Below are 15,321 nucleotides of genomic sequence, written 5' to 3'. Positions count from 1 at the left end.
ACTGTGGAGACAGTCACCTGAAGTCGGTATAACCCCGAAGGTCACGATGTGTGAAAAAGTAATAAAGCCATCTACGCCTATCAATGTCCAGGAGCTCAGCAAAGCCCTGAAGAGGCATCCAAACTGCTGTTTTGTGCTTTATTTATTCAATGGTTTAGTTCAAGGGTTCTTAGCAGGTTTAGCTTTTCTCCCAAACGTATCATATGTCTGCTCTAACCTCCAATCGGCAATCAAAGAAGCCGTGGACGTGCTGCTAATTAAGGAAGTAGAGAAAGGCTACATGATTGGTCCTTTCACTACATCACCTTTCAATGTGTTTTGCATAAATCCTATAGGCATTGCTACATGGAAATATTCTGGCAAGAAACACCTCATTGTAGATCTGTCTGCTCCCCATTCAATCAAAGCATTGATAACCTAATTCCCTTGGAACATTTCTCACTCCTCTATGCTACAGTAGATCACGCCATGCAATGTATTAAGTCAGCAGGGAAAGCGGCTTGGTTATGAAAAGCCGACATCACAGACACTTTCAAAATTATGCCTCTTCATCAATCTGAGTGGCATTTATTCAGTCAGTTGGCATGATAAATTGTATTTTGCTATAAGGCTTACTTTTGGTTGCAAAAGTGGCCCAATACCCTTTCTGAAGCACTGTGCTGGATTCTACTAAATAACTGTAAACTGCCTTTTGTCCTCTGTCTTTTAGATTATTTTCTTGTCGTTGACTACCCATACGCTCAACCCGATCTTTGCGTTTGCACGTTAAAAGAAACATTTGATAGGCTACTTGACCTCTCTAAATCCACAGAGTCTGCACAAAGTAATCCTACTAGATGAGGGATGCATATCAGATTTTAAATTCTGGTCATCCTTGTTAAACAAGTGGAATTTCCTTTTTCTACAACGACTGCATAGAAATGTCAGTTAAATTGGAATTTTTCACTGATGCAGCCCCCTCGACTGGTTTTGGTGGTATCTCTAACCTGATATCTGGTCAAGAGAATTACAGTTTTACCAGGCAATATTAAATCTTTAGCATTGCTTGAATTATATTATATTGTGGTAGCTTATATTCTTCGGGGAAAATTGTGGTATTCTGTGACAATGAATCCACTGTAAACATAATCAATGATCAATAATCAAGGTCGTTCTTCAATCCCTTTCATTAACAGATTGATGAGGCGTCTAACATGGTTATGTGTTATGGAGAATTTCACTATGCAGGCAGCACATATTCCTGGCTTAGGTAATAAAATTGCTGATTGTTTGTCTCGATTTAGATTTCAGGATTTCGGACTCCTATGCCCAGATGCTGCCCCAAATGGTCTATCCTGCCCCCCCTTCAGCCTAACAGTGCTAGATTAAATGATAATATGCAACACCATCTGCATTCAGCCTCTCACTACATGAGAGCAGTTTTGGCAAATGCTACATTACTTGACTCGGCCTGGTGCATTGTCAAGTGGAAGCAGTTTTCCACACAGCATTCTATGGGTTCTTGAGGTGTGGGGAATTCAAAGTCACTAAGTTTTTAACCTGCCATACGTGCAAGGAGGCCAAAGAATATTTGTGAGGTGTTCTGCCAGGAAGAATGGGGAAAAGTTCCAAAAGCAATAATTGAAAGTTATTAACAGGAAGCATTTACAAGCTGTTAGGAGGAGTAACAAAGTACAAACTGACAAGGTTCCCAAACTTTTGCTTAAAAAATTTGGAGAAATGTGTCATGTTTAACATTGTGCCATTTAGAGGTCATGTTCGCTTCTTCTCACTTACATATAAAAGGCTTTTTGACCAGGGGTGCCCATATTTCTGCACACGACTGTATCTGTGGGGTGATATTTCTTAATGTAACTTTAAATGCAAACATTGGAGTTGTAGAGTAAATAGTTGATGCCGAATAATCAACAAGATGGCTATTATTAGTAGCCTAACTATAAGCAAATATTAGCTCACCTTACACCCCCTGGCATACACCATAATATAATTCCACACCTCAGATTAGTGTGATTTTGACCACATGTAAACCGGAAGTTACCCTCGAAGTGACACAAAATGTCTATTACATTTTTGAGGTAGTGCTTCTTTTTTTGGAGAAATGAACATGAACAGCATAACAGCTTACCCATGAGACAACTTACCCCATGCTCTCTTAAACAAGAACACTGGATGAGTAGCTGTCCCTGTAAAATTTCTCAAAAATATTGTGTTTGGCAAAGCATATTCAGGAGAATGTTTCAGGAAGTAAACAATTATTTTGGTCTCATAAATACAATAGAGGCTGAGGGGGCCAGTGGCCGCCCTAAAAATGGATTGGCCACCGCACGGGCTAGCCCAGACACCACTCCATGTTTGGAGTGGCTTCTACCAAGCTGCGAGGCAGGTGTTTGAGGAATATGGTTGTTCTTACCATAATGTGTCCTGCTGTGAAAGTGAGAGTGATTTTTGAACACTGTAATTGAACCGAAGTGCTTGTGCAGTGTTCGTGTAAAACATAAAATTAATGGTAGGGACAATTAAATGGTTGCACAAAAGTGGTAGGGAATAAGAAGAAGAATAAGAATAGAAGTAAACTGTTAATTTCATTACTAAAAAAAGAGGTCCAAACCAGAGCTAAGTGCTCTTCTGTATGTGGCAGAATGCAACGTGGCTGCCCCCTACTGTCAGAACCTTGCAAGTATTTTTTCATGGCCGGCAGCATTCGTGCCGCAGAGGCAAAAAGTCAAATGCAACAAGAAGCCACGGTATGCTCTTTCTGTAGTAAACAGTCTTCACTGCCAGTGGAGGGCAGCCTTATAGAATTTCCCGCTCCCGCAAGAAATTCCCACTCCTTCAACATCAGTGCAGCTAGCATTGCAGATCATGGTGATAGTTAAAGCACAAACATGAGCATTTAAATATGTGTGACCACTAGGGGCACTACTAAATGGTCATTAAGTGGTTTGGATTACACCCCCCACTTTAGTTGGGTAGGGGATCCCACACAAGGTTACTCAATTGAATGAGTGGACAGAGACCGTTGTTTCAACCATAATAAATTATCAATTTATTTTCCCTTTTGCTCAAAGAGCATTCACATGGAGAGACATACAAGAATTAAATATTGGCTAGCCCCAGTCAACCCAGCATGCAGAGTGAGCTACCTGCCCCAGACACTCCGAAAATTAATATGACAATTCACATGCAAACACTGCACAAAATACACGCTTGTAAGTAAAACCCAAAACCAAGAAGAGTCTACACAATAAAGACACTCAGATAGGTACACCAATGCACCACAAAAAAGGGCATAAAGTGACTCACTTGAGGGGAATAGCAAGGATTAGCCTACTTACTTGAGCGCTGGAGGAGGATATCCCACAATAAAAACAAATAACCAACACCAGATGTTCAAAAAAACAGAATACAAACATATAGAGACAAAATAATAATGACTTGATGGATGTCAAAAGAACACCTGCCTAACACCCCTCCCCCCTTCTCAGACAGCAAAGAAGAGGACAATGGAATGGTGGCTTATGAAAATAAAGTAACAAAAAAGAACAAATTATGTACAAACAAATTATGGAAATAACTCAAATAAAACTAGAATGGGAAAGCCCAGGCACCGCATCACACACGCCACATATACCCCGTCAAATGCACCTACAGTGGCTGGGATTAAAACGGTGTGAGTGCTCCCATAACAGAACAAAAACTCCAATGTGCGCTGTTGTCTTCACCTTCATGAAACTAGGTTTGTTTGTCTTGCAGATACGCCAACAACATGCCACCGCCAAGACCATTCTATTGCACTGTTACGCGATGCAGAGGGCGGGACATTCTCTTGCAAGTGAACCCCCATTGCATATGCTTGCATATATAAGAATAAATCTAATAAATTCCATGTGGTTGCTGGGCACTAACTCAAAATATTTTGATTTTGATCCCAGTGTCACCAGTTTGTTTCTGCAGTACTTAACTGGGATATCGATTTGGACTTCCTGATCATTCAGAAAACAACAGGTGATCTGCTGAACACATAGCCTTTCTCACTATCACATGTTAGCATGACCAATGTCTGATCCAGGATTACAGCTTGTGTTCCGTCTCCATGCTGGGGGGATATTGGTATGGTCATCCTGATCTTTCAGGAAGCTGCAGGTGCTCTGCTTTCTATATTTCTTCTCACTATCACATAATGTTATTATGACCAACATCTGATCCAGATTCACAACCTGTGCTTTGTCTGTGCTGGGGGATATCAGTATTGTTGCAAGCAAGCAGCAGATGCTCTGCTGTACACACAGTTCTTCTCACTATCACATAATGTTAGCATGACCAAGGTCTGATCCAGATTCACAACCTGAATTTTTTCTCTGTGCTGGAGGATATCAGTATGGTCGTCCTGATCTTTCCGGAAGCAGCAGGTACTCTGCTGTACACAAAGTCTCCTCACTAGCACATAATGTTAGCATGGCCGACATCTGATCCAGGATCGCAGCTTGTGTTCCGTCTCCATGCTGGGGGGATATTGGTATGGTCATTCTGATCTATCAGGAAGCAGCATGTGCTCTGCTGTACACATAGTCTAAGGTTTTGGCAATTGGATGGTCTGCTGTTGGTGGTTTTTGGTATTCCTCCTGTTTAGTTGGGGAGATGTATTCTGCTCCTTGGTAGATAGGGTAGTGGCTGCGTGCGCTGTAGTACCTGAAGCAGATCGATGCAGTGCCAAACTTGGACATCTTCCTTACATATGAATATAATCAAAATACTTGAGGTGTCCTGACTGAAATGAGTATTGAGTTTAATCAATGGTCGGTACAAAGTTTTATTAACATTCAGATGTTTGGAATTCAATCTTTTTATCAATCTGTAGCACTCAGAATGTAATAATAATGATAATAATTGGCCAGACTGATGACAAAAAAACCTTAATTCCTGAAAATATCACACTGAAGGCCTCAACACTTTCACACATAAGTTCTAAAATAATTCTCTTTGCATCTTGATTGATCATCAAATCTGTGCATTTGAAATAACTCCTTGGAACCGCATGAGTGATGACAAAAACAAAATGGTCGTCTTACTTTCCATGTTTGAAGGCAACCAAATTCTTAAAGTATAAGGCTGACATAAATGAAAATCCACTATAGTTCTGCTATTTAACCTCCGTGTTGTCACACATTTACTCAGGCAAACCCCCAAGGTCCATTTTCATTTTCAAAGTCAAAAGACCTGTGAGGGTCTAATGACAAGGGAGTTAACAAGCCCTACCAAGAACTCCCCTTCACAGACCAAAGACAGATGGATTGTGTTCTATTTTGTATAATTAAATATTGGCAGCACAGCAGTGCAATGGATGGCACTTTGCAGGGAGGTATCAGGTTTTAATCCCATGTAGGATCTACTTTTGTGGCGTTTGCATATTCTGGTTGGTTAGTTTTGGTCTTTAATTTGATCAGTTACCACTTTACCACTTTATACTATTTTTCTGCAAAATGTATGCAAAATAATCATACTAATCATAGAGTGATTAGTTTGCAAAAGCGCCACCAAATCGAAGTCTTGAATGCTATCCAATGAAATGGGTATTATCACATTAACGGCACAATACAATGCATTCAAGATGAAATACAACAGTATAAGGTATTGAGAATATTGATGCTTTACATTCTCATCCTGAAATATTCCTATTGACAGGATACAGAATTGAGCTCAGAATTGGGAGGTAGAGAGCTTCAGTTACACTATCCACTATCCTTAAAATAACAATCTGAAGGACAGTGAGGAAGCGAGAAGCAGAGAGCACATCCATCTTTATGTGATGCCAAGTCATGTGGTATGAGAGAAGACAAACAGGTGGTTATATCGATTGAAAAACAGTCCAATAAGGAATGTAAACATAAACATTGATGGCGGCGGTGAGAACGGTGAGTGTTATTGCAGATGGCACAGAGACGTTTCTATAATGCGTGTTCGTTTACTAGTCCATTTTCAGTACAATACTGCCCTCATGTGGCATAACTTCAGCCCTACATATTTTGCTTCTCTGTGGTCTTAGTGCCTTCCCCCAGCATATTAACCTGTGTAGCCTAATAGTCACTAGACGTATTGCAGTTTATTAAGCCACTGGTGCAAAAAGGAAAAATTAAACTATTTTGGACAGTACTTTTAAATTAAAACATTTCTTCACACTGAACCTCAGGCACCTTTTTTCCTGAGCCGGACTATAGATATTTTTTTCACACTATCTGCTACGATTTCACATTGATGTGAAAATGGTAGTTCCTTGGTAGTACAGTGGGCTCCAGAATTATTGGCACCCCTCATAAATAAACTGAACTAAAAAATAATAATTCACATAGGCACTATTTTCCAACATGCATAAAGTAGTGCGCTTTATTCATTATTTAATGGAATCAGCCAAAATCTTACATTTTTCAAATTAAACATTTATTTCCCCAAAAAAACAGGTTCTACAATTATTGCCACCCATGGTTTAGTACTTTGTGCAAACACACCTAGACAGCCACGAGTATTTTCCTACAATTTGTAATAAGGTTAGAGAACACATTTGGATAGATATTTGACCATTCCTTCATTCAGAATTATTGATATCCTAGGGATACCCCCTCCTCAGTTCAGACCATATGCTTTTTATGGGACTGGAGACTGAGATGACCATTGCATTGGTTATTGTTTTTACTTAACCATTTATTTTTGGATTTTAGTTATTGACCTCCGTGAAGTTGCCGACCCATGTGATCAGAACATGATTACAAATATTGTCAATCGTTAGCGCTGCGTTTGTGCAGATTTGTGTCAGTATGGTTATTGATATATTTCACATTATGTTTTATGAGCTGTGGCGTCATTTTCCTCACAAAGTAATTAGATACTGAATATATATTTTTTCACAAGTGACGTAATTTTCCACCCCATCATTGTCCAAATCGTTCCAAAGTAGTCTCGTTCGTTTGTGCTGATCTGTGCTGTATTTGTTTTGTTAAGTGTTACATGTTTATTTAGATATGAAGCGTTTTATTATTAGCCATGACGTCATCTTCCACCCCAACAAGCTCCGAATCGGCCCATGGTGGTATCATTCATTTGTGCTGGATTTATACTCGTTTCTGCCGTTTGTGTCGGTATGAAACTGTGCAGTTTGCGTCGGCATGGGCACGGGAGAGTAACGTTGTGGGAAACCGTATTGCCGAGACCGGCATCGGCGCACTTGCTGTAGATCTGCTGTACAGGTGAGTACTGCCTCCCCAGAATAATCAGCTAGATCTAAACACGAATGCTGTGTTTAACATCTCTTTTCGATCCGATCAGTCTGCGCAGATTCGCTGATTCGTATAACAACTGAAAGGGTTTGCTGTATGACAGGAAAAAACTGTGATATAGTCTAATCGGCGCCGATCAAGAGAAGTTCAACACGGGCAAAGAGTGCTCGAGGTAAAGAAAACGAGGCTAATGAAATCAGGTGGTTCAACTGCTTGGACAGTGAGGATAGCTCTTCTTACCATCTCTACTGACTCAATTACAATACCTGTTAACGACTTAAAAATAATTGAATGACTGCTGAAAGCATCTTAGACATGATGATAAATATGCAAAGGTTAGTTTGAAATAAGTGCAAGAATAGTACATGATTATCAATACATGCATTAAATTACACATATGTGCACAGACACACCTTACATTTTGTAATTATGTGTAAAAAAAAATAAAAATTATATATATATATATATATATATATATATATATATATATATATATATATATATATTTATATATATACACACACATACATACACAGTGCTGGGCAAAAGTCTTAGGCACCTGTATAACATTCTACACAGATAAGATTCTTTATAAATAATAATAATAATAATAATAATAATAATAATAATAATAATAATAATAAATAATTCAATGAAAGGTCCTAAATAAATGCACTATACATTTGACATTGCATTTTAGTAATTTGGCCGAACAGTTAAAAACTGAATCAAACCAATATTTTTGGTGACCACCCTTCAGCGTTAAAACTGCATCACTTCTCTGAGATAGCCAAAGCTGTCCTGCAGTTCTATAAGACAATCAGCAGGGAGGTTGTTCCAAGCATGTTGGAGAACTTGCCACAGTTCTTCTGTAGACTTTGGTTGACTTCTTTGGTTGCTTCTGATCTCAGACAGCCTTTATCAAGTTTTTATGTAAAAAGTAGTCAATTGTTACAGTATTATGTTACTTTTTAAAATTAAATACAAAAAACATACATTAGTCACCTGTGGATGTCCGCAGGATTTATCCACGGTCAAAGTCACTTAGATCACATTTTTTCTATGCTTGATGTGAACTTTAACTGAAGCTCCTGACCCATATCTACATGATTGTATGCATTGCACTGCTGCCACCGATTAAGTAGGTGTAATAATGTAAAAATAATTCCTAATAAAGTGCTCGGTGAGTGTACATGTACTATAGCTTGTACTTAAAATGATTAGCCATTCCATTAACTGCTCATTTCAGAAGACTACAACAATGCACATACACTTGCTCAGTGCAAATCAGTTTTCCCATAATTGGCAGCCTCTACATATGTCCCTCATTTTGCCAGTCACCATATTTTATCATTACTTACCTATAACTGAAACAAATAGCATTGAATTACACCAGATACGATCAAACAACTGTAAATCTGGCCCCATCTACCCACTCACTTTTGTGTTTCAAACACAAAATTCTGAAGAAAAACAGTTTTTATTGTTATTGTTCTATTGTTATGAGACATTTTGACATCACACATCACACATGTAGAAATGATTTCAAGAACTTGACTTGAAGTTGTACTCTAGACTTTTCATCATACTTTTGACAGTAATAAGCAGCAGTCACAAGACTGGAATACAATATTGAATACACACAATGTCACATACATTAAATAAAATTAAGATTCTGTATCACAATTTTCAGTGCATTATTTTAAATTATTTACAGTAGTATTAAAACTGGATGAGTGGAGAAAAAAACTACAGAAAACAGTGGCGCTGGATAAAATGTATGTAGGGTAAGGAATGTTCTAACAGATAAGGTGAGGCATTTTCATCAAGGTGTTTCCCTATCCATTTTTGTTGGCTGAATGAAACTCCTTGAGTGCAGTGGCATTGACATACATCATGTCACAATTTTGATACAGGGGCTCTTCTTGCATCTTCCCCAGTTTGGGCTTCAGGGAGTCCATGATGCACTGGTGCAATAAGATGTACTGAGACTAAGATGGAAAAGTAAAGAGACAGATGCAAATAATGGCAGTTAATGCAAGATAACTAGACATACAAAATATTTTGGTATTATAGTTGTCATGACACGATTACTATTTTTACTGCTGTCTTGCTGGTTAGCAATACACAATAGTGAGCAAATATGTGGGCACCCCTGTCTCCCTCCCCATGTTGGCCACGAAATGGCCTCTGTATGTTTCTTGGACAGGATGAAACTGTCAGCTGTAATTTCGTTGCTCTGTACTGTGCAATGACAATAAAGCTATTCTATTCTATTCTATTCTATTCTATTCTATTCAAAATACATTTCTTCAAATTTTAAATTGACATTTTCTTACAGTTTCAAAATAAATTAAAAAAAAAGGAAAAAGGCCCTGTGCAAAAGTTAGGGAACCCTGTCAGTTGTAACTCCTCCTCAGGCAACGATAACGCTCTGCCTGCACTGCACGTACCTGTCTGCCTGGATTACGACCATTGCCTGTTTGTGGATTATGTTTTTGATCTGCACCTTGTCAATAAAGCCTGCCGTGATCTTATCCCTGACTCTGCTCATGGTTCTTCTGTCCCGAGTCCTAACAATAAATCTGTTTGTAATGTTCTACAGTGTTTCTGAGCTGTTGGACATGTGTTTGGTTTTTTTTCTTCATTATGGTTAGAATTCTTTGGTCATCGACTGTCTTCCTTAGCCTACCAGCCTCTTAATGATGTTCCAACCGGTTTATTTTGGAAAGCCTATTGTTTTGCCTATGTCTCTGCCTGTTTTTTTCTTATTTCTCAGCTTCATAATGGCTTCCTTTACTTTCATTGGCACAACTCTGGCCCTCAAGCCCGAAGGCAATCAAAAGCCTAGAATCAAGACTAGACACTGAAAGATTTCTTAAACCTGCACTAAGGAAGCGATTGAATACACCTGACTAATCAGAAATAGCAGGGCTGCTGATCTGCATTAGGCTACTCACAGCTCACATACACATGGACAGAGCCATGGCGAGAGTGAGAAAATTGGCACAGGATACAATTTCCACTCTCTACTGCACACAGTTTCCTTGTACTTTAACCCGTTCAGCAACATGGACCTATTACTTGATTGCTATCATAAATACAGTGCATCCGGAAAGTATTCACAGCGCTTCACTTTTCATTTTGTTATGTGACAGCCTTATTCCAAAATGGAGTAAATTCATTTTTTCCTCAAAATTCTACACACAACACCCCATAATGACAACATGAAAGAAGTATTTTAGAAATTTTTGCAAATTTATAAATAAAAAAATAAAAAAATAAATCACACGTAAACACGTACATAAGTATTCAAAGCCTTTCCTCAATACTTTTTTGATGCACCTTTGGCAGCAATTACAGCCTCAAGTCTTTTTGAATATGATGCCACAAGCTTGGCACACCTATCTTTGGGCAGTTTCACCCATTCCTCTTTGCAGCACCTCTCAAGCTCCATCAGGTTGGATGGGGAGCGTCGGTGCACAGCCATTTTCAGATCTCTCCAGAGATGTTCAATCGGATTCAAGTCTGGGCTCTGGCTGGGCCACTCAAGGACATTCACAGAGTTGTCCTGAAGCCACTCCTTTGATATCTTGGCTGTGTGCTTAGGGTCGTTGTCCTGCTGAAAGATGAACTGTCGCCCCAGTCTGAGGTCAAGAGCGCTCTGGAGCAGGTTTTCATCCAGGATGTCTCTGTACATTGCTGCATTCATCTTTCCCTCAATCCTGACTAGTCTCCCAGTTCCTGCCGCTGAAAAACATCCCCACAGCATGATGCTGCCACCACCATGCTTCACGGTAGGGATGGTATTGGCCAGGTGATGAGCGGTGCCTGGTTTCCTCCAAACATGACGCCTGGCATTCACGCCAAAGTGTTCAATCTTTGTCTCATCAGACCAGAGAATTTTGTTTCTCATGGTCGGAGAGTCCTTCAGGTGCCTTTTGGCAAACTCCAGGCGGGCTGCCATGTGCCTTTTACTAAGGAGTGGCTTCCGTCTGGCCACTCTACCATACAGACCTGATTGGTGGATTGCTGCAGAGATGGTTGTCCTTCTGGAAGGTTCTCCTCTTTCCACAGAGGAACGCTGGAGTTCTGACAGAGTGACCATCGGGTTCTTGGTCACCTCCCTGACTAAAGCCCTTCTCCCCTGATTACTCAGTTTAGACGGGCGGCCAGCTCTAGGAAGAGTCCTGGTGGTTCCAAACTTCTTCCATTTACGGATGATGGAGGCCACTGTGCTCATTGGGACCTTCAAAGCAGCAGACATTTTTCTGTACCCTTCCCCAGATTTGTGCCTCGAGACAATCCTGTCTCGGAGGTCTACAGACAATTCCTTTGACTTCATGCTTGGTTTGTGCTCCGACATGCACTGTCAACTGTGGGACCTTAGGATCAGTGGAAACAGGATGCACCTGAGCTCAATTTTGAGCTTCATGGCAAAGGCTGTGAATACTTATGTACATGTGATTTCTTAGTTTTTTATTTTTAATAAATTTGCAAAAATCTCAAAAAAACTTTTTTCATGTTGTCATGATGGGGTATTATGTGTAGAATTTGGAGGAAAAAAATTAATTTAATCAATTTTGGAATAAGGCTGTAACATAACAAAATGTAGAAAAAGTGAAGTGCTGTGAATACTTTCCGGATGCACTGTAAATTGGGCAAGAACTGATTAGCATGTATGTCTTACCCCCTCTCCAGAATCCATACCTCACTCTTCTTAACACATTGGTAACTACACCCCAGAGTGCAATAAATATCAGTGTAGTACTGTAACAGGACTACAGGCAGCTGAAGCAGCCCAATATTTCCATTAATGAGCATGATTACAACACTACTGAAAATTATGTGTAACATGTTCTCAGTCCCAAGAATGATTAATGAATTTGGAGACAAACAACATGAAGAAGAGTTAAAGCGTCAGTGTATCAGACCCTACCTCAGTCTGCACCATGAGAGGACGACTCAGTCTCATCTTGTATACAAAGGCAGCGAGGCCCACTTTGTTCTCCTTCTCCAGCTGCTGCAACATCACATCAAGGGCTAATAGTGTACCAGTGCGACCTACACCTGCACTAAGAGACAGGGACAGCGGGAACAAGGTGTCAGGCACTCACAATCTCTGATAGAACCCGGAACATTTTACCTTCAAATCTGCTACAACATTAGTTTTAAATTATGTTATCACATCTCTTGACAAGAAACAGCATAATGCAGCTTTATTTATTGACTTTGACACAGCTGATCATATGCTCCTATAGTGCCAGATCAGAAAAACACTGGAAAGTCACAATCTGGCAAAGGAATATGGGAAACAAGGGTATAAATACACAGGTCAAGTGAATAAATGAATGGGAGGCCTACGGAATGAGCTGATGGACAAAAATCACAAACACAGAAGAGGTAACAGAAAACGCCATATTAGAAAAAAAAACATTGCAGAACAAAACAGTGCATGGCTACATGGCCAGCTATAAATTCAGATTAACTTTGTTTTGACCAAGCTAGAATCTATACTTCTGCAAACTATTGCTTAGCTTGCCAGCTGAGCCGCAGCAATTGGATAGCCCATCTGTCACACTTAAATTATACTGGTCAATATTTCTATTATGTTCTTACAGACCTCTTAACTTTTCTTAGTTGGTAGATTAGCTGGGGGAAGAGGAGGTGGACAGGCAACCCTTCTCCCAGGCTGAAGGAGATTATGCAGGAGTAGTTATGGCTTGGGAAGCCACATGTCCAAGCAGTCTACTCACTAGGATACACAGAGCTATGGCAGTCTGGACATGGTGGACGCTACCCTGTCACTCTTATCTATGCCACTTATCAAGTAGGCTAAGGGGTAAACAGGACATCCAGTAGGTCTCACCCTTCCAGAGACTGCGGGTAAGGTCATGGCTACAGTATTGAAGGTGCAACACTCCAGTAGGCCCAAGAAGCAAGGTCTCAGCTACATCATGTCGATGGGGCAGGGAGCCCCAGGTAAGGCCTGGCCAGCCCTGGGGTTCTCTGAAGATGCTACACTGGGGTCAAGGGGACCTACAATCTCCTTTTGAGTCCCTTTGTAGATGTAAGGCTTAGCAGCCAAGGAGAGGGGGCGGAGCTCAATGCTGTGGGTTCCTGAACCCTGCCTATCACCACTTTACTTAAAGTCTGGCGCACTCCTCTGTTAGAGGCAGTGACTGGGATGTCGCAGTGGTCAGGGATGCTGAGTTACACCATCACTAAGCACAATGCACATTGTTTGAGGTAGTGAGCCACATATGGTCTGCAGTATCATATAGCCTACTGGGCAGCCGTCGTTGGATGTACTGCACTCAATAGCATAGCTTTCCATAAGTTTCTGCTCGCTAGTTTATGTTCCCTCAAGCATATATTGCTCACAGCTGTGTAATTAGTGCAAGCATGGGTAGCCATGTTGCTGTGCTGATGTGTCAGCTAAAGCAACAGAGGCACCATAAGGTGTCTAGCCACTAGGCAAAGTACAGCAGTAGGGAAGTGTATTAATCCTGGAGCGTGTATTGCTCATGGCTGCATAACTACATATCTCCCCTCTGTTTCTGATGTCCTTTCTTCCAGATTCTGAGGAGATAATGCATGAAGTGCACGGTATAGCATTAAAACTGGCAAGCCGTGAAGCGGGGTACTGTTAACCTACTGAAAGTGGGCAGCCGTCATTGGACACACTGCATGTGATACCATAGCGTGGACAAGTTTTGTGCTTGGTCATAAATTGTTCCCTGAGTGTGTATTGCTCATGCCTGTGTAGCTAACACATGCAGGGGTAGCTGTTTTGCACATCTCGCATGATGTTCCCAGACTAGTTGGCTACTGTGTTTATCGGCGCTACCTCCACATAGAAGATGGGAGCGGTACTGTGCCCATGCACCTTTACCAGATGCATGGATGCAATTGGCTGATTCGTGCCCACATGGAGCAGCAGTACCATCTTCACATGACTCTGCACTTGGTACACTTGCAGCTTGGGCCTTTGTCCCAGCTTGGAACCTTCCTGGACAACACTGGATTTGGGAATGGTTCAGTACTCCAGGACAATGACATTGGACTGGAATCTGGGCATCTGGACACTTAAAGGTTAAAGGCTTTACTTGCTCTCCATCTCCTCTGCCACGCTCGCGAGGCCATGTGCTGCGGCCGCAGCATACATGTGACGCAGCACCGTGTATGAGGGGCCGTTTAGGAAATATTCCAGAATTTTGTTACACAAACACATATGAAACACGTACGCATTCACATGTGAAACTCTCACACATGCATTCATACTACTGAAAACTCACATGTATGTGAAACGCTCACACAGATACACATGAAACGCGCGCATTCATACACATGAAACGCTCGCATTCATACAAGTGAAACGCTCGCATTCATACAAGTGAAACGCTCGTCTATTTCTCTCATTTGTTGCACAAGATACTCTCCTTGGATTCATTTCTAAATACCAGAATAGCAGAAAGAAGAGAGCGACATCATAGGGCAAATTACTATTTTTTACCTATCGACTACCTACATTTTAATTTATTTTATTTTACCATGGAAAATGAAACCTCAGCTTGGAGCAATGCACTCCAAGCCCTCCTCTGTTTGGTAGAGCTGGGCGGATCGATCTCAAAATATCGAAACTGCGATACTATGTCTAGTCTTTTGAAGATCGATTCTAGCATGAAAAGATCGATATTCCAGTTCTCTCTTTTTGTTGTGCCTAGCCAATCCTAGCCTAACACTTTGGCTGACCATAACCAATCAACAATCCTCATGCGTAAACCTAAGCCAATAAGAGGCAGAGTAGGGCGGGTCATCCCCGGATTATCCTGGAGGGGGAGAGAGCTGCCTGCCCACACTTGCCTGCCTGTCAGTCAGAACGGACGGTCGATGCCAATCAATCATGGCTGAAAAGAAACGAAGCGTGGTGTGGGGCTATTTCACGCCTGCAAACAACAATGTCGCACACTGCGACATCTGTCGGAAGGCAGTTCTCCAGGTGGAAACACAACCAATTTATATAAGCACATTCGAAACATCCACAAGACAG

At 40.9% G+C, this 15,321-nt stretch overlaps 1 protein-coding gene across 1 annotated transcript in view; it reads right to left on the bottom strand.

Annotated features, from left to right (window-relative positions):
* Nucleotides 1-8,729: 8,729 nt before the first annotated feature.
* LOC133122262 (receptor-type tyrosine-protein phosphatase H-like) overlaps nucleotides 8,730-15,321 on the bottom strand; it is a 56,139-nt gene continuing 49,547 nt past the window's right edge. Inside the window, exons 17-18 of the mRNA XM_061232140.1 lie at nucleotides 12,208-12,343; nucleotides 8,730-9,259 (exon numbers count right to left, since the gene is read on the bottom strand). Coding sequence (XP_061088124.1) covers nucleotides 9,107-9,259; nucleotides 12,208-12,343 — 289 coding nt within the window. The 3' untranslated portion in view covers nucleotides 8,730-9,106. The remainder of the gene's footprint in view (nucleotides 9,260-12,207; nucleotides 12,344-15,321) is intronic.

The sequence above is a fragment of the Conger conger genome, chromosome 2, assembly GCF_963514075.1.
Source record: "Conger conger chromosome 2, fConCon1.1, whole genome shotgun sequence".
Lineage (NCBI taxonomy): Eukaryota > Metazoa > Chordata > Actinopteri > Anguilliformes > Congridae > Conger > Conger conger.
This window is presented reverse-complemented; position numbering and strand designations above follow the sequence as displayed.